This window comes from Phoca vitulina, unplaced genomic scaffold, assembly GCF_004348235.1.
Source record: "Phoca vitulina isolate PV1807 unplaced genomic scaffold, GSC_HSeal_1.0 scaffold21, whole genome shotgun sequence".
NCBI classification, from domain to species: Eukaryota; Metazoa; Chordata; class Mammalia; order Carnivora; family Phocidae; genus Phoca; species Phoca vitulina.
In genome coordinates, this window is record NW_022589724.1 from 26028233 (window position 1) to 26046702 (window position 18470).

The following is an 18470-nucleotide window of genomic DNA, read 5'->3' on the forward strand; positions in this document are numbered from 1 at the left end:
GTAATAGCCAAAAAGTGAAAGCAACTTGAATGTCCACCAACCGGTGAATGCCTCCATACACGACGGGGTATGTATGATTCAGCAGTCAAAAGAAACGAAGCCCTGATATCCGCTAAAATGTGGCTCAAGCTTGGAAAATGCTAAGTGAGAGAAGCCAGTCACAAAGAACTACGTATTGTGTGATCCCACTTATAGGAAATGTCCAGAATGGGCAAATCCCTAAGAGACAGAAAGACTAGTGACTGCCAGGGGCTGGGGGAGTCAGGAGGAAATGCGGAGTGACTGCTAACGGGTATGGGGTCTCGGGTATGGGGTCTCTTCGGGGTGATGAAAATGTTCTAAAAGGGACGGCGTCGACGGCTGCACAACTCTGTGCATTGACTAAAAACCACTGAAGTGCACGCTTTGAACAGGTGAAAGACCAAACAACATGATAGGTGAGGTAAAGAGAGAAACACGGAGAAAAGAGAGGGGAAGGTGGGTCAGGACTGCTGAGAAAAGATGAGGGCTGCTACTTCAAGCAGATGGCTGGGGAACGCCGAAGGCAGTGATATCTGAGCAGGGCCAGCATGCAGAGCGAAGACATGAAGACTGGGGAGAGCTGTCCAGATGCATGAACAGCAAATGCAAAGGCCCTGAGGTAGAAACATGCTTGGCAAATGGAAAAGTGGCATGGAGCAAGTGGCTGAATTGGACTGGGGAGGAAAGCAGAGGGGATGTGGCTGGGGAGGGTGAAGGGGGTTAGGTGTCATGCGCGACCTCAAGGGCCACAGTGAGGTCTTTGAATTGTACTCTGATGGTGGTTCTGTCTTGCCACATTGGCTGGAGGCAGAGGCAGAGAGCAACCCCAGAGTAGGTGGGTGGAAGGCCAAAAAGAGCAGAAACATTTCCCGAGTAGCCAGAGGCCCAAGCCTAAACGGGGGACCTGGGGGGTAGCCATGGCTCCCACACGGGCCCTCGGATCTCCACCCACCCCCTCCACTCAGCTCAGCCCAGGACTTGGAAGCAGTTGCTGGAGACCTGAGGAGGAAGCTCACAGTGTTGGGCGTGTCGAAACACCCAGAGGAATTAGGATTAGTGTCTGGGATTGAAAGCTCTCTCCCTTCCCCTTTGTGAGTCCGCCCTGGGAACGCGGGCCAGGAAGCCTGAGGCCCTCTCCAGGTTCCTGTGGGCCTGCCAGGTGGGGCCACCCGTTGCCCTCCCAGGCTCAGGTAACAGGGACCTTCCTCTCCCTCCACAGGAAGATGGGCCGGGGCAGGGCTCACGGGATCAGCGTTGAGCCTCCCCGTTGTTTCCACAGGGCTCTAAACACACACGATTAAATGCCACCACTCCCACGGGACGAGGCTCACAGCCCCACCCCGGTCCAGCCCAGGAGGTCACAGCAAGGGTAAAATAAATGCCCCAGCAGCAGCCCTTTCCCGAAGGCCTACTGTGTGCCACCTGGCACTCCTCAACACTGAAAGGTGGGTGTCACCATACCCGCTTCGCAGGTGGCGAAGGTGAGGCTCAGAGAGGCCAACTCACTCCCAGCAGCAGATCTGTGACGAGCAGGGGCCAGTCTGGAGCCCAGGTCACAGAACCAGAGATGACACAGCCAGGACCTGGCCCTGGAGAGAGGGAGTCCCACCAGGCTCAGGACAGGGGCAATGGAGGGAGAGGAACTCAGGCTCTGGGGCAGGGGAGGGGTGTTCATAAAAAGGGCAGGAATAAGGATGGCAAGCAGGAGGCCGTGAGCCCGAGTGGGAGCTGGCCAGGCCAGGTTTAATCTCAGGAGCTTGATTCACTGTGAACCTTTTAGTAAGCACTTAGCTGCCAGGTACTGCTGAAGGCCCTGGGGATATAAATAGTGAACAAAACTGAAATTCCTGCCTTCGGGGGGCTAAGTCTGGCCGCGGGCAGGAGACCGACAAAATGAGGCAAACACACATCACATGGCAGTTAAGTGCCATGGAGGAAAAAGGAACCAGGCGAGGCGGCAGGCAGGGCCCAGGTGGGGAGAGTGTGAGGGACGGGGACCAGGGAAGGGGACATCTGAGTAAAGAGCTGAAGCAGGTGAGGCAGTGACCCACGCCCGGGGAGAGAAGCAGCCCGGGCAGGAGGGCCAGCCACCCCAGAGAGGCCTGACAGCTTACTGAAGCACCAGGAGGCCAGCGTGGCCAGAGCTGAGTAAGCGAGGGGCGTGGGTGCTGGGAGGGAGGCCAGAGAGGGGATCTCGGCGCCCAGCTTCCAAACCGTGGAGCGGTGCGAGCAATCATGGGCGCCCATGGGTGCACAGGTAGGTAGGGGAGCACAGAAGAGACGAGGGGAGGGGAATTGTGTCCTTTTCTTTTCCTTCTGAACTGGAACTACCAATATGGCTTCTTTCAAAAGCGCAGCTCGGGGAGAAATGAACTCTGGGAGGGCTCAGCGTTGCCGTGAGGTCTGAGGCCACAAAGCCACTGTGGGGAACGACCCCCAGGAATAGCAGCGGCCCCATGCCCACCTGAAGGGTGACTAGGACCCTGAAAGCCAAGTGCCACCTCACACCACTGTGACCTCGATGGACCGTGGGCCCAGGGGACAGCGACCCGGCCTGCCTGGGCACCCTCAGCCTTCACGTCCATCTGCAATGACAGGAGGCACAGTGAGCGCCTGTCTTAGGAAGAGAGGAAGTGTCAAAGAATTAAAACCAATGAGCATCTATGAAGAAAAATCATAAATAAGACGTTTGTTAAGAAAACACAGGACTGGGTGTCCCCACGGTTCGCCCTGCCGATGTGGCTCAGGCCAGGATGGAAAGCAGAACCGTAAAGATGACGTAGCCAAGCCCAGAGAGGAGGCATCCAGAACCCTGGAGCCCGGGCTCCCAGGCGAGGGGCTTGTTCATCGGCACGCTGGCATGAGGGGACAATGGTCAAAGGAAGGAGGGAGCTCACAGCAGGCCTGGCTAGGGTGATGAGGGACACCAGGGCCATCTTCATTTCTGTCCAAGAATCATTTCTTTTTTTTTTTTTTTTTTTTAAAGATTTTATTTATTTATTTGAGAGAGAGGATGAGAGGAGAGAGAGAGCACATGAGAGGGGGGAGGGTCAGAGGGAGAAGCAGGCTCCCCGCTGAGCAGGGAGCCCGATGCGGGACTTGATCCCGGGACTCCAGGATCATGACCTGAGCCGAAGGCAGTCGCCTAACCAACTGAGCCACCCAGGCGCCCACCAAGAATCATTTCTATAATCGAAATTTAAACTGAAAAATGAGTAAAGGGTGTGAGGTTAGAAGGGCTGGTCAAAAGCAAAAGGGGGTGTGGCCCCTCATCGCCCTGATTCAAGGCCTGGGCCCAGACTCCCCCTCCCGCAGGACCAGGCACCACCCCCAGAAAATGGTGATGAGGACCTCAGGGCGCCCCAGCCTGGGGTTTCGGGCATGAGTCCCCAGCTCCATGCTGCCAGGGAGAGGTAATTACAGAGACTACGTTTTCAGGGGAGTTTTGTTTTTAGCTTTAAGATACACAATTAGACGTCCGAACCCCAGAGAGACAGGGCGAGCCCTCCACCCACCACAGCCCACTGTGGCCAGCCCAGCAGCAGAATTCAGTTATTTCTGGGTTGTCCTAAAATAGGGCAGAGCAACACCACAGGAGGCTGATGTCCTCAGGCCAGCGGAACTCCCTCAGAGCGTCCCTGGCCCCAAATCCCAACCAAGGCCTCTATTACGCATCCACAGAGACTTACTGTGGGTGCTGGCTTGGCACGGGGCCCAGGTGGGTGTGGGGACACGGCAGGGGCAGACTTCCCGGAGTAGGCCCCAGTTGCGTGGGGGAGACAGACACTTCACAAGTGACTGATAACTGCCACCAGCCTCCGAGAGTGCAGACAGGGGCCTGACCTGGTCTGGGCAGTGACACCAGAGCTGGGACCTCAGGGTGAGGCTGGCCAGGGACAGATCAGATGGGATGTCCCAGGCAATGGGAACAGCCCAAGAAGACCCCGAGGGAAGGAGGTGGGGCCCAGGAAGAGGTGAGAGAAGGCCCGGGGGGGGGGTGGATCAGGCTGGCGAGTGACCCCAGGAGGTCCATCTCAGGGAGCCCTGACTTCTTCATCACTGCCCATCACCTGAGGCTGTCAGGATAACTCCGTGGTGCTGTGTCTGGTTTCTCCCTCCTGCTCAGCTGGATGGGGAACACAGAGAATTCTGCCAACACAGTGTGTGTGGCCACGTCTTCCTAGTATCTGCTTTGCCGTGTGTCAGAGACCAAGGAAGGCAGTTGGCCACCGCTGGAGCCCCACAGATGAATACGGCATCTCCTCTGTCACCACTGTCTCCCTAGAGCCCAGGACAGAGCTGAAGAGTGGGACTCTCACTCTAGACCACCTTCCCTGCCCCCCAGGCTCATCTTTAATTAATCAATAGTAAAAGCGGGTCCTATTCATTGAGCTCGTGCTATAGGATACATGTTTCATATATATGACCAACTGAATTCTACCACAATCCTATGAGATGTGTGCCATTATCATTCCCATTTTACAGATGAAGAAACTGAGATCTAGAGAAGACAGGATAGGCCCCAAGTCACAGAACAGGGTTGGATGCTGACCTGACACCAAGGCCACATCTTCACTTCTTCCCCGTGTCAGTTCCCCTCAAAAGCAGGAAGGTAAGTGGGCACTTGGGAGAAGGGAAATGCTTCTTCCCAGGCCCCAGCAACCGAAGAGCCTGTGAAGGGTGGCAGGTCAGGTTGACGTGAGCCACCATCCTCAGCCTCTCACATTGAGAGGCTGGTCAGAAATTCAGGATCCCCGGCAGCAGCCACCCCAGAGTCCATGGTTCCCCAAGGTCAGCCCACTGCCACATCCCCAGTGCCTGGCCCAGACCAGCATCACCACCCGGAAAGTGCAATAAGATCCCAGAGCCTTAGCACCCCCAGGGTCTCCATCACTCAGGTGACAAGGGGTCAGTGCAAGTGGGAGCCACCTCCTGGCCACAGGCTGCCACATCCACAGGGTCCCTGCAGACAGGGACCAAACAGGCCATTTGGTGCCTCTCCCTGGAGTCGGAGTGAAGACGCAGCATGGCCCGCAGTCATCAGAGGAACAGAAAGTTAGGAGAAGGGAACCCAGGGTGTTAGTGGGGCAGCCCCTGGAACGGGCTCCAGCGCGACCCCACACCCACGTCTGCACTTCACCCTCCCAGCCGAATGGCCTCGTCTGCACGCCGGTCTCGTTACCACCACTGCCCAGCACGGAGCCCCGGTCCGGCCGGGAGCAGCTCAGTCATGGCCACAAGCAAGGCCCGGCAGAACAGGGCTTCTCAGACTCGAGGGAACACTGAAAAACCCTTGGCTCATCACACAGATTCCCAGGCGCTGCCAGAACTAGACTACAGCGCAGGGTGTCTCTCTCAACCTTAGTGCTACTGACATTTGGAGATGGAAATTCTGGGGGTACTGGGGGGCATCCTGAGCACGAAATCAGAGTAGGACGCTTAACCGACTGAGCCACCCAGATGCCCCATGGGCCAAACTTCTTAAACAAGCTCACCTGGGATTCTGATGCAGGAGGTGGGCCCCCAGCTAAAAGAGGGGCATACCCAGGAGCACTGAGGGGGACCCCAGGGACCTCCCAGCCCCAGCTGTGCTCCTGGGTTCCTGAGAGGGCTGGTCCCGGGATTCTTCCCATCCGGCCCCTACAATGACAGGTAACCAGAGCGAGGCTGCATCACCTAAGTCCCTCCCAGCTGGTCCAGCAGCCCTGGGGGGCAAGGGGGCTGTCACAGAGCCCAGCCAGTGCCTCCTCAGCCACGCCCACTCCATGATCTCCAGTCCTTGGCTGGGTTCCTGGCGGAGCGAGCAGTCGGTCGCAGCGATGCAGCCAAGGTTCTGGGCTGATGAAACCCAGCCCAGGCCAGGAGAGGCAAGTCTAATAAGGAAACAATTTAAATCGACAACATCTGCCTGTGCTTCCCCGAAGAGAAGAGAGTACAGCCGCCTAGGGAGGGGCCCACCCCGGGGACCAGCCAAGGCGTCCATCCAGGGGCTGTGGAGCGGTAAGAGCTTCCATCCCAGCGACGTGGCCAACGTGGCAGCCCAGCAGCATCTGGCTCCTGCCAGGAATTCAGGGCCGCGCGCGAGGGAAGCAGCTTGCTGCAGCTCTGACACAGCCACCACTCCTCCTGCAACAGGATGAGGCAGCAGTCGGTTCCTAGAAGCCGGCCACTCTGTGCTGACATGGGAGTGCTGGGGGGGCGGTGTCACCAGCCGCCCAAGACCCCGTCTCTGCTCCCCTGCTCCTGGCATCAGCGAGTGACCCGTGGAAGTACAGAGTGGACAGTCCACTGGGGGCTGCAGCAACTCCAGATTGAAAAAGGAGTAGGGAGCGCCTGGGTGGCTCAGTTGGTTAAGCGACTGCCTTCGGCTCAGGTCATGATCCTGGAGTCCCGGGATGGAGTCCCACATCGGGCTCCCTGCTCAGCAGGGAGTCTGCTTCTCTCTCTGACCCTCCCCCCTCTCATGCTCTCTCTATCTCATTCTCTCTCTCAAATAAATAAATAAAATCTTTAAAAGAAAAAAAAAGAAAAGAAAAAGGAGTAGGGGGCCAACCAATCACTCAGGCTTGGTGGGGAAGCATCAGGGTCAGGAGTAAGGATTCTGGAGTCAGATGCAGCTGAGTTTGAATCCTGCCACTCACCAGCCCAAAGCTTGAGCTGGATCAGAAAACCCACAGTAGGCAGGTGCCGGCTTCCCCATTTAACATCGCCTCCCTGCTCGGCCTTCCGTACCCAGTCAGGCCACGGACGAGGCTTCCCCACCACCCAGGGGAGGCCTGTGGATGCTCTTCTCAGTTGACAACAACGGGCCACTCCCTCTTGCTCGTATAGCCCGAGAGGAGAGCAGGCCATTGAAAGGATCCAAAGTAAACTTCTAGCTTTGACCAAGTGCTGGTCCAATCCCATGCACCTGGACAAAGATGCCCCCAGTACCCAGTGTGTCCCAGCGGGGCTCCTGTTTCCTAGGCATCCTGGCCCATACATCAGGCATTAACTCTGTAGGCATGACCACCGCCTACTTCACAGATGAGCAAACTCGCAAGAAGTCCATTGGTCATACATGAGGTGCTGATCTGTCCTCCCAAGCCCTACCTCAGGAGCCCACCCCCAGAGGGCACTCACGTTGAATGGAGGATGTGGCTGCAACCATCAGAAGTAACTCAGATGGTCCAGTGGGAAGCCAGGCACGCCAGGCCCCTAATGAAGCCCTCCCTTCCCCACCCCAAGACCACATATCTGAATGTTTCCCCCAGCCTTGAACCTGGCTGGGCTATCCCAGGCAGGCCTGCCTGGGCCGCTCCTGGCTGACTCACATCTGGGTGGCATTTGAATCATCCAAGGAAGCAGAGACAGGCGGGAGTGAATCCCATCCTCAGAGCCCTGTTCCTTGAATGGCTGGTCTTAAGCGAGTCAGGGTGATGTCCCTATCCTCTGAGCCCCTCCCCAACCCCATTAGGCCTTTCCAGAAAGCACTCTTCCCCCAACTACTGCAGCTAGACAAATCACTTCCTTTTCTGGGCCTGGGTCTTAGGTATGGCGAGAAAAGAACAAGGCTCCCGTGTCTCAGAGCGTGGAGCTCCTAGAGGCAGGGCCCTTGTCTCGCTCACTGCTGCTTCTGAGTCCTGAGGATGGCACCTGGCACACAGTAGGTACTCAGGAAGTGTCTGATTAAATTAGTGACCTGCACAGCCCTGCTCCCAACAAGGGCTGCTACAGGCTTTCTTACAAAGCTCTTCCCTCTCCAGGAAAGGGGCCTTCCAGCTATGGTTGCGCCACGTCCTCTGGCTCTCTGTACAGTCCAAGGGGTCAAGGGTTCCTGCCACCTCTGATCTGTCCCCAGATGTTCCCACTGCCCCCCACATGGCTCCCTGGTCTTCTGAGGTGACTGAGGGATACTCAGAGACCGCTCATTCAGAGTCACATCTCCTCACAGACTCAGATGTGTTTTTCCAGCCATCTTCAGCATCTCCCCAAGATTCCAACCGCAGGACAAAGGGCTCAGGGTCAGGTGGGACCATGAGGCCCTGACTCACCAATCTCTACCTCCTCCTCCATGCCTGATTCTCCTACAGACTCAGGCAGACCCTGGGCCAATCACTGCCTCCATCATTCACTCATGCCACACATATTAACTGAGCATTTACTACACTGAGCCAGGCCCAAGGAGGACCCTGGAGATACATCCAGAATAAGCCAGGGCCTGTCTTGTCTGCATCCAAAATGCATGTGGCCATTCTCATTCAGGTCCATGTGATTCCTCTTTAGCCAACTCAAAACCTTTAGGAGGTGCTGGAGCTTTCTCTTGGCATTCAGGGAGAGTACCCAGTCAGTCACTCCCAAAGAGAGGGGTCAGGGCCAGAGCAGGTGGGAGAAGCCAATGCCTCCCCTCCGCCATGGTGCTCAGAACTCTGAGAGCGGATGCAGCTAATGGTGTATACCCCGCTTCCTCCCCTCCCCTCCTCCCCCTGCTCATGAGCCCCAGGTCAGGGACCATGGCTGTCTTGGTCATTGCTGGGCCCAGTGCCCAATGCAAGGCCAGGGCAGCAGCCTGGCTCTCATCACAAATGTTTGCTGACTGGGTGAACCGCAGGAAGAGAGAAGAGAAACAATTGAAAGGAGAGACAGAGGAACATGGACCTTTCCCTTCTGCTCCTGCCCCTGGGTTCCCTCCAGTAACTGTCCTGGATTAATACCAATCACTGCTAGCCGTCGCTGAGCACTTACTCTGTGCCGGGGGCTACGGTGGGTACATAACCGGTGTTAATCCACTTAATCCAAACACCAAGCAGTTTACCACCCCATTCCACAGATGAGGAAAGCACGGCTCAGAGAGATCTCCAGTCTGGCAGCCTCAGGAGCCCATCCTCCCTCTGAACTGCCAAGCCCCACAGGCCAGCAGCCCCTGCTGGGGTTTTCGCAAGCAGCAGAAGGAAAATCTGCTGCCGGAGAAGACGGTTGGCAGCTGCCAAGATGAGTTACAGCCTCCTAAACAGGAGCGACGCTTATCAGGTCAGGACGGTTCACACTGCCCCACCAGCAAGACCCTGGGAAGACAGGACCTCCTCCAGACTTCCAGGCAGCCAAGGAAGCGCCTCATTTTTGTCTAGAGGTGCCCAGCACTCCCAGAGACGTCGGATGTCTCACGGCTGTTGCTGATACACACGTGTGCACACGTTGTCAGTGTTCAGCTCACAGATTCTCAGAACCCATAACCAGCCCCTCAGAAGCAGGACAGGCCCCAGAAGCCCCTTGCAGGCATGACTGCCACCCCAACAGAGATACCATCATCCTGACTCATATTAGGGTGGGTTTTTTGAATCAGATTGCTTTTGAACTTTATATCAACAACATCACACAGCATGCTCATCTGCTTCCTTCCCTTCACGTTGTTTGTGACGCCCGTCCTGGTTGTGAGTAGCAGTGGCTTGTTCATTCCCACTGCAGAGGAGGCTCGAGCCTGTTTGGAACCATTCCATGATGACAGCTGACAGCCACCTCCCCTTCTGCAAACTGGAGCCCCAAGGAGACAACCCCATGGCTGCCCTTGGTGGTCCTAAAATACAAATTTGACCCTTCTGGGGCTCCCCCCTCCAAAAGGTCCAAACCCCTCCCCATGGCCTCCTGCCACTCCAGGCCCCCTGGGGCCGCTGGGCTCCTCCCTGCTCAGCCCCTCTCGCCCTTGCCCTCCCTCTGCCCCAGGGTGCTCTTCTCCCCACCACCTGCCCACTCCTCACTGGGACCAAACCCAGCACTGCTTCCTGGGGAGGGGTCCTGTGATGGCAGGGCTTTGCCCCCAGGAGCCACCACAGGCCCCCTACACGGAAGGTGTTCAGGAAATTGTCCCCTGCGGGCCTGGGAGCCGCAGGTGTGCTCTGCCCCCGCATGTCTGCTCTCAGAGAGGAAGTGGTGGCAGGAGAGGATGCCCTGCCTGCCTTCCCCAGAACGCTCCCCAGCACTGCGCTATGCACTTTCTCCCCGCTCAGCAAGTCTGGTCTGCTTTCAGCTGCCAGGTGTGAGGCCCTGTGCTGAACAGGTACCCCTCCCACCCTCACATGAGCACCCCCACACCATCTGATGGAGGAAGAAGCCAAGGCTGAGAGGACAAGGCCTCTGGCCACTGTCAGAGAGCCAGCGAGCAGCTGCCAAGGCCCAACAGCAGAGCCCGGGGTGAGCCCCAGCCCCCTCCTCCTCCCCATCCCACCAGGAGCATCCCCACCTCCCACAGAGGGTCCACCCCACACAAGCCATCGGTGCCCCCAGCTGCCTCTCAGTCACGGCCTCTGAGCCCACAGCGGTGCCCAGCTGCCTGGTGCGCGGGTGAGGGCTGCTCCTGACACGGACTGATACCTCTGGCCCCAGGGTGGGGAGGGGCCGGACCCAGGCAGCTGGCTGTGGCCAGCACACCATCCGGCACACGATCCAGCACCACCAGTGCCCACACTGGTTCAGTGCCAGGGCAGAGAAGTCCCAGCCCCGTGCCACCACCAACCGGCAGCAGAAGCCCCAGGACTAAGATGCAACGGAGGCCACTCCTGCCCACGGTCTGGGGAAGGAGCTAAGAGGCAGGGACAGAGACTGTAGTGTCCTGACATGAGGGCCCACAGTGGGTAGAGAGGGCAAAAGAGTCCAGGGAAGTCTTCCCAGAGGAGGCAACTCTTGGGCTGAGCAGGAGTTTAGCCAAGTGAAGCAGTGGGGGAAGGGAGCTTGAGGTCGAGGTAACTGCAGAAGCAAACAACCAGAAGAGTAAGGTGTGGTGCAAGCAAGGGGAGCACCAGGAGAGGCAGGGGCCTCCCACCCACTGAGGGGCCCCTGGCTTCCACCCCCCTGTCCCCAGCAGAGTCTGACACTGGGTCCCTCCACCTCGAGTGGGGGGGCTACTGTCGGCCTGTCAGAGTGGGTCCTAAAGCTGGCTGTGGAGAGGCAGACCTCACTCCCCCACCCCCAGCCCAGGCCCTCCTGGGGAGAGTGCCCCAGACTGCACTGGCTCAGGGCCAAGCACGCCAAGGTGGGGCAGGTTCAAAGCAGTGGGGGCAAAAAAAGCACAGAGACCCACTGGGGACCCTGTGCTCCAGCAAGGTAACAGTCCCCTTAGACAATAAGTGTGCTCCTGGCCCATTCCCACCCCTCTGAAGGGCAGAGAGCCCCGTGGGGAAAATGCCCTCTCCCCACAGCACCCCACAGAATCACGGGAGAGAAGGACAGCACCCCAGAGTCGGTCCTGGCCCACAGAGAAGTACCAGCTGCCATGGGACAGGTGGGGGGTCGGGGGGAGCTGAGGTGCGCCACCCAGCCTACCGCTGTGACTCAGCGCCGGGACGGGAGGATGGACTGCAGTGTGTACTGTGCTTCTAGCATGTCCCAGAAGCCACGCTGGACGTTTGACAGGCATTATCTCACTGTGTCCTCCCAAGGACACTGCAAGGCAAGCACCACCAGCCCCCCTTGGTAGGATCTAAGGGACTAAGTTCCTTGCCCAAAGTCACACAGGGAGCAAGAAGCAGGAGGGAACGTCCTTCCCAGTCCTATGGCCGGGGCAGGGCACCAGCCTGACCAACTAGGCAGCGAGTCCTCCAACAGAGCTGCCTCCTCCCAACTGCTGAACCAAGTTGGCTGGAGGGGGCTGCTGGCTGGCGGCTCTCGGTTGACATCTGGGCAGGGTCAGGGGTCGGCGGCTCCAAGCCTGCATGTGAGAGCTATTCCAAGCCCAAGGTGCCAAAGGAGGCTCAGAGTAGAGACCAAGGGTTTGCAAGCACAGCCCTGAACAGACACCACTAGCAGGCACATAATGCGCAGTTTCAGGTCTCACCAAGGCCACCACTGGCTAGTGTGACCTACGGAGAGCCAGAGGCCCAGGGGATGACAGACTTCAGGTCACAGAGCACATCTGAAGCCATGGGGGCTGGCCTGGTGTGCCCACGACCAGAAGCACTTGCCAGACAAGTTGGATAATGGAGAGAGACGCCTCCCACTGCCCCCAGCCGGGTCTCTTTCTGAGCAAGTCTGACGTTCCTCCCCTGCTCAAACCTCGCCGTAGCTGTCTGGCAGGATGAAGATAAACCTCCCCTGGCTGCCACGGTGTTAGACTGCCCATCCCCAGCAACAGGCAGGTGACCGCAGGGTCACCACACGGCAGTCACTAGACTGCACAAACACAGTCCCCAGGCTCCCGAGACACGAGAGCAGACAACTAGCAGCCGTCACAAGGCTCAGCACGGCTTCCCGAATGTGAGTCGGGACTTCCGGGCACTGAGCAAGCAGAGTTCAAGGGCACTCAGGGCGCTCACACACACGATGTCATTGCTGCTGAGAACCTGTGGCCAGAGTGGCTCCCAGGACAGAGCTCAACGGGAGGAACAGGCCTCAGGGAATAGCCTTGGCTCCACAGAACCAGATCACCTCAGGTCAGGGCTCTGCCACTGGTAGGCTGGCAGACAGGTGGCAGGACCTGCCAGGGTGGCATCTGCCAAAGGTGTGGCCAGCTGGCAGCAAAGGCCAGGTCCAAGGAGCAGACATCAAGGCCAGGCCCAGGCTGGGCAGCTTCAGGCTTCACCACGGGCACTAGCAGCACAGTCTGACCCCACAGGGACCCAGCGGCTGGCCTGGTGCCCCCCTGGCTGCCTGCGGTGGCCTCTGCGGCTTGCCAGCAGGACTTCTCTGCACGGCTGCCTGTCTGCTCAGCCTGCACGCGGAAGGCGTCCCACAGGGGCCCCAGGGACCAGGCAGGACCTGGGAAAACGAGGGAGGCAGACTGTGGCGGAGATCCAGAGGTGTGCAGCGGGGTCAGGAGCCAGAGCGGGCATCCCGCGGAGAAGGCAGCTGCAAAGCCCCTGGGGCCAAACGCTGCCACGTGCACTGCTGCCGGATACCCAGTCTAAAAGAAACCAAAAGTCTAGATTTTTATTCTGTCAAAAACTATTAGAGCACAGTATGGGGCAGCAAAATCCTCGCTACATTTGGCCACTGTGCACCCAGTGAACCTCCATCTTCTGGCAGCCACTAAGCACTAGGTGTGGTGCCAGGCGCGTCAGGACCGGGAAACCCACCTGCGCACTCTGCCTGCCAGCCTTCTCTCCAGGCTGCCCGCTCTTCTCCCTCTGCCTGTCACCGCGCAGCCACGCCGGCAAAACCCACCCAGCCGACTCCCACTGTCCCTTACGGGGTGCTGGTCAGGCCCCCCTGCCTCTTCTCCACTCAGCAGCCAAGAGCCATCCTCCTAATGGGCAAACCAGGCCACACTGCCCCCCAGCCCCTCAGCTGGGCCCCCAAGGCCAGGAAGGGTCCGGCCTGGCCAGCCCCCATCTTCATTTGCACCAGTCCCTCCCTACCACACTGGCCGCCAGTCTCCTCCTGAGAGGACTTGCTAGAAGGTACATCAACGCCTCTCTCTCACTCCCTCCCCTGGCACCACCAGCACGTGCATGGGCCAGGCCACAGGACTCGTGCCAGTGGGGCACAGAGACCTCTTGGGATGTTTGGGATTCTTCTTGCCTGAAGGATAGATTGGCTCAGAGCTGGAAGCCTGCACCCAGCCTGCCCTGAGAGACTAATGCCCGGCCTGCTGCCTCCCAATTCACCAGACTTGGCTGGGATGTCTGCCTCCCTCCCAGGACCCCTGGGAAAGCCTCCCAGATGCCATGTGGATGCATGTGCCTGGAGGGCCCCCAAGCAGGGACCTTGGCAAACGCCATGTACCCCCGGGCCAGCCTGTGCCTGGCCCCAAATCCCCGGGAGTGATTTCAGCTTCACCCCCACCTGTGGCCCTAAGGCCCCTTTGTCTCAGGATCTAGCCTGATGCCTCCAAAGTATTCAAATCTGGACTTTCCTGCACCACCCCACCCAATAAAAAGAACCTTCTTCAAATGTCTGGGGCATCCCATGGGGCTGTAGCTGCTTCCAGCCCTCTGCCACCAAGGCAAGGCAGGACTTTGGAGCTAGGCCTGCCCAGTTTAAATCACAGCCCTGCCACTCCCTAGCTGAGAGAAATGGGCCCATTGCTTCAACTCTTCTGAGCCCAGTGTCCTCATCGGCTCATGGAGTGGTTCCAGGGCTCAACTGATCACAAGTCCGAGGTGCTCGGCAGGTCCCTAGCATTCAGGAAGTGCACATCAAGGCAGTTTAAACCCTAATGATAAAAAGGTTATCTTCCAAATTACATTACCAGCTGGGTGACGTCTGGCATATGGCTTCACCTCTCTGGCTTCGGCGCGCCCCCCCCCCCATCCCCCATCCCCAGGGCCAAGAGGATTAATGGATACACCACTTGCAAAACCCTGGCACAGAGCGTGGGCCCTCGGAACACGGTAGCTGTGAGGATTATGGTTTGTAAGGAGGCCTCAGAAAGATGAGGCTGGGGAACAGCGCGATATACCACCTGTTCTACCTGCTCAAATTGGGTCAGGCTGGAGCTGTGTACCCGGCTGTTGCCATGGCACCCAACACAGGGAAACACTCCAGCTAGGAAGGCGGGTGCTGCAGGGGTGGGGCCTCAGGCCTGCTTTACTCAGACAACACCCATGTGGCCACCAGCAGTCTCTGGGCCGTCCCAGGGATCCCTGGGGTTGGGAAGAGTATGCTACTGGCTCTGGGCCCAAGGTCTAAGCAGGTGTCATCACCCCTGACCCTACCCCAACTCCAAAACAACGGGGCCTTGGCCATCTGGAGGGGTGGGCTGTGAGGCGAGGCTCCCAGGCTGCAGAACAGGATGGGCGGGATGGGCGTGGAGGAGGTAGGAGCCCAGGAACCCCTATCTCCTGGGCAAAAGCCAAAGCAGCTCTAAAGCAGCCTCAGGTCCCAATGTCCCTGTGTGCTCCCTCCAGCCACACCTGCCCAGCAGCTGACAGGTACCCAGAGCCCACTAAGTGCCCAGCCTTGGGGGCTCAATATCAGCTCCTCCCTCCACAACCCTGTCAGGTTTCAACCAGGATGAGGGCTGGGAAAGGCTGTTTGAGCTCAGCTGGGTTCAGGGAATCCATGGCCCCTTGCCAGGAGGGAAGAAGGGGAGGCAAAGGTGAAATCCACTGTGGGCCGAAACCTGGAACTTTCCAGACTTTCCCAGATGAGGGGGCAGGTTTAGGGCAATGGAAAGGCTGACAGGTAGGGTGACAGTGGCCCCCGTGCCTGGGAGGAGGCCTCAGTCTGGGGCTAGATACGGATTCCTCAGTGGGATCTAAGACCCTGTTCCACCCCTAGCTCACGTGTGGGCCCTCTGCTGACTCTGACTGGTCCCTCCAAGAAGTGGGAGGCCTGGGGCCTGGACCCCTCTGCCATAGTAACCACAACTGCTGCACAATTTGCCTGAGTCAGACGTGGCACAGCCGTTATCCATTCTCCTCACAACTCTAGGGGCAGGTATGACTTCTCCCATTTCACAGACAAGGAAACGAAGGCTCAAAGGTGGAACAGGATAGTGGTTAAAAGCACACCCTGAGGGAATCTGGGCTCTGCTGTATTAGCTCATGCAAATCACTCCCTCCCTGAGCCTCAGTTTTCCCCTCTGTAAAATGGGGATAATAATCCTACAGTTCCCCCCCCCCCCGCCACCTCCACCCCACTCCATGGCATAGTCCAGGAATTAAGGAAGAAGTGCTAGTAAAATGGGAAGCACCTCACCAACAGTCGCTGGTTCTTGGAATCCAAGAGGTTAGGTAACTTGCCCAAGGTCATCCAGTCAGTGAGTGGCTGACTCCAGACCCTAGCTCTGAGCACAACCTTTCCCCAAAACCTTGGGCAGCTCTGTGGGTGGCCATGGGCTCGGGATCGCAGCCTTCCCAGGCAACGGAGGACTGCCACCAGCCCCCACAGCAAAGGGCAGCCTTTCTCTGAATTCCTCAGATAAGCAGTTCCCGGCAGACTGGGGAGCCTCCAGGCCTGAGTGGGCCCAAGTGCAGAGAAAAGGCACCCCACCCTGTCTGCACCAGAGATTCCTAAATCTGGGTTAGGCTGTATGCCCACCTACCCCCCACCCCCTTGCCGGCGTCCTCCCAGACCACCAGATTCATCCAACAGGTCTCCAAATAGGCCAAGTTCTGTTGACAACTGCCTCCTGTGAGGTTCCTGGAGAGCCACTTACCTCCTCTTTCTGGGCCTCAGTTTCTCCAACTCAGAACTGTGAGGCAGCTCCAGCTAACTGGGCCCACAAGGAGGCCTGAGGAGCAAAGGGACAGACCAGGGAAGGGAACCAGCATGTCCTAGGCACTGGGCGAGGCCCTGTACTGCATTCTATCTACTGAAACTTCTCCACAACTCTGACAGAGACCTGTATTGGGCCCAGAAAGTGACAGAGCTAGGACTTGAACCCCCATCTGTCAGACTCCAAGACACTCTCCCTCCAGCAAGCCCCAACCATGTGACCCCAGGTGGGCACAGTCAGCGGGTGCAGCTCAGGAACTCAGTCACCCTCGGCAATGAGCTGGACAGCTGGACCTGCAGGATGGGGAAGAATCCATAAACCAAACTGGACTGAGCCTCTTTCAGAGAGGGTGGCAGCCTCCTTGACAAGGGCATTTGCAATGCAAAGCAGCCCAGCCACAGCCAGAAGGGGACGGACACTCAGAGAGGGCTGGGCAGGCCAAAATCCAGCCACCTCCCTCCAGCCAGGCCGGGGGTGCCTGGGAACCTGTGGCTGGCCCAGGCTCTAAATCATATGACAGCCCAAGCGGCCAGCTGGGTGCAAGGTGGCCAGGAATACTCCTCCCCGTCTCAGCCCCTCCAGGCACAAACGCTGGTGGGCTCTTTGTGCAAGTCTGAGGAATGGGCATGTGTGCAAGGCCCCACGAGGGGCCTGAAAGAACGAACCCCCACCTATCCAGCTGGTCACCTGCAGCCCAGCACCCTGCCAGTTTCCTCAGGCCCAGACCTCCCAGATCACTCAGCCCTGCCTTGTGCAAACCTGCCCCAGACACACATAATCCCCAGGACTCTCTGGGCCCACAGGGGCGCTTCCACGTGCCAAGTGGCTAGATCTAACTCATCCTCCCCCCCCCGCCCCCCGCCCGCAGGCGCGACAACCCCAGCTCCTACCTTGACGACAGGCTGACAAAATCCCCGCCATCCAGCAGCCGGACCTTGCAGAAGAGGACTCCGTTCACGAAGGGGACCGCAGTCAGCTCCTCCAGGGTGAAAGTGGTTTGGAATTTGAATTTCTTCTTCTTCATCAAGAAAGCCATGAGCGAGTTCCCTGAGTCTGAAGCCCCGAAGGCCAAAAAAGGGGGGGAAGCCAGAAATCCCCAGGATTCCTTTCCCTACACCACACCCCCTCCTCAAAACATCAGAGCCGGATCCCGCCCAGATGGTGGCGAAGGCGGCCGAGCAGGCGGGGATCTAAGTCCGGAGGGCCCAGGTCTGAGCGACCAGTCCAGTTCGCGGGCCGGCTGGCTTCACCGTCGGGGAGCCGGGGCTCGGAGCGGCTCGGAGTGGCCGGGGGCTTCACCGGCATGTAAACAGCGGGGCATGGCCCAGGAGGCAGGGGCAGGGGTGGCGGAGGGCGCGCGAGCGGCCGGGCTGGCAGGCAACATCCCGCACCGCGGTCACCGGGGAGCTCTCGCCGCGCTACCGGGCGCGGCTGGCGGACCGGTGAGGCCGAGGGCGGCGGGCGACCCCGCCCCCGCCCCGCTGGCGGCCGGGGGAGGCGCCCTAGCCGCGCACACGCCCCCGCACCTGGGTGCCCGGCGGCCCGCGCAGGTGAGTCCGGGGCGGCTGAGGGCACCCCCAGGGGGCGACCGGGAGCTCTGGGGGGCCTCTCCGGGAGGCGCGGCGAGGACAGTCCGGGCCGGGAACGGCCGGCCACGGCCCCCTCCGGGCGGGCACCGGGCGCGGGCAGTCGGGGCGCCGCCTCCTCTTCAGTCCTGGGTCCCGCGCCGCGGGCCCCGGCGGAGCTAAGGCGCCTTTCCGGCCGGCCGGTGGCACCCGCCTCGCTCGCCGCCTCTGCCCAGCACCCCGCGAGCAGCAGCGCCGCCCCCTGCGCGCCGGACGCAGCCGCCCGAGCCCGACGCTACGCGGCGCCGCTGGGAGAATGCTGAGGCCCAGCGCGGCCGCCCGCGGAGCCGCCGCCGAGCGCGGGAGGGGCGGGGCGCCGGCGGCCCAGCCTGCCTGCAATTGGGCGGCCTGGCGGGGCAGGCGCGGAGCGCGATTGGCGGACGGCGGCGTGGGGCGGGACTCGCGAGAGGCAGAGGGGGCTCAGGACGCTTGGATTGGTGTGTCGCGCGGCTGGACCCGCCTCCTCGGTCGGGGCGGAGCGGAGGGAAAGGGAGAGGGGCCCCGAGAAGGCAGTGGGAGGTCGCGGGGCGGGAAGCCCGGGCTGGTCCGGCAAGGAGGAGGGCGCGAGCAGAAGAAAAGAAACAATGAAGAGAAGAAACAATATGAACACTGGCTATAACGGCCCTCCAGTGTACCCCCAGACTTGGGTTAGCCACTAAATCAGGCCCAGAGGCAGTGAGTCCCATTTTTCCAAA

General features: G+C 59.4%; 2 protein-coding genes across 5 annotated transcripts in view; both read right to left on the reverse strand.

Moving 5' to 3' along the window:
* FAM102A (family with sequence similarity 102 member A) overlaps positions 1-17616 on the reverse strand; it is a 34340-nt gene extending 16724 nt beyond the window's left edge. For 2 of the 4 annotated variants that reach the window (XM_032418557.1, XM_032418554.1), the window contains exon 1: positions 17041-17616. In XM_032418557.1, coding sequence (XP_032274448.1) covers positions 17041-17186 — 146 coding nt within the window. In that variant the 5' untranslated portion in view covers positions 17187-17616. Of the gene's footprint in view, positions 1-16090; positions 16953-17040 lie in introns of those variants that run through there. The other 2 variants (XM_032418555.1, XM_032418558.1) reach the window with 2 other exon arrangements.
* Positions 11646-13726, reverse strand: LOC116641109. The gene is made up of 2 exons (XM_032418559.1): positions 13347-13726; positions 11646-12892 (listed from the first exon to the last, which is right to left on the reverse strand). Exons 1-2 carry the CDS (start codon positions 13392-13394, stop codon positions 12419-12421), a joined length of 522 nt encoding a protein of 173 aa, XP_032274450.1. The 5' UTR covers positions 13395-13726; the 3' UTR covers positions 11646-12418.
* Positions 17617-18470: the final 854 nt, after the last annotated feature.

Bases quoted from the DNA above. Each gene is read 5' to 3' on its own strand.
- LOC116641109 (XM_032418559.1), bottom strand. From the start codon at position 13,394: ATGTACCTTCTAGCAAGTCCTCTCAGGAGGAGACTGGCGGCCAGTGTG. The intron at 12,893-13,346 runs GTAGGGAGGGAC...GGTTTCTTTTAG, and splicing joins GGAGACTGGCGGCCAGTGTG to ACTGGGTATCCGGCAGCAGT.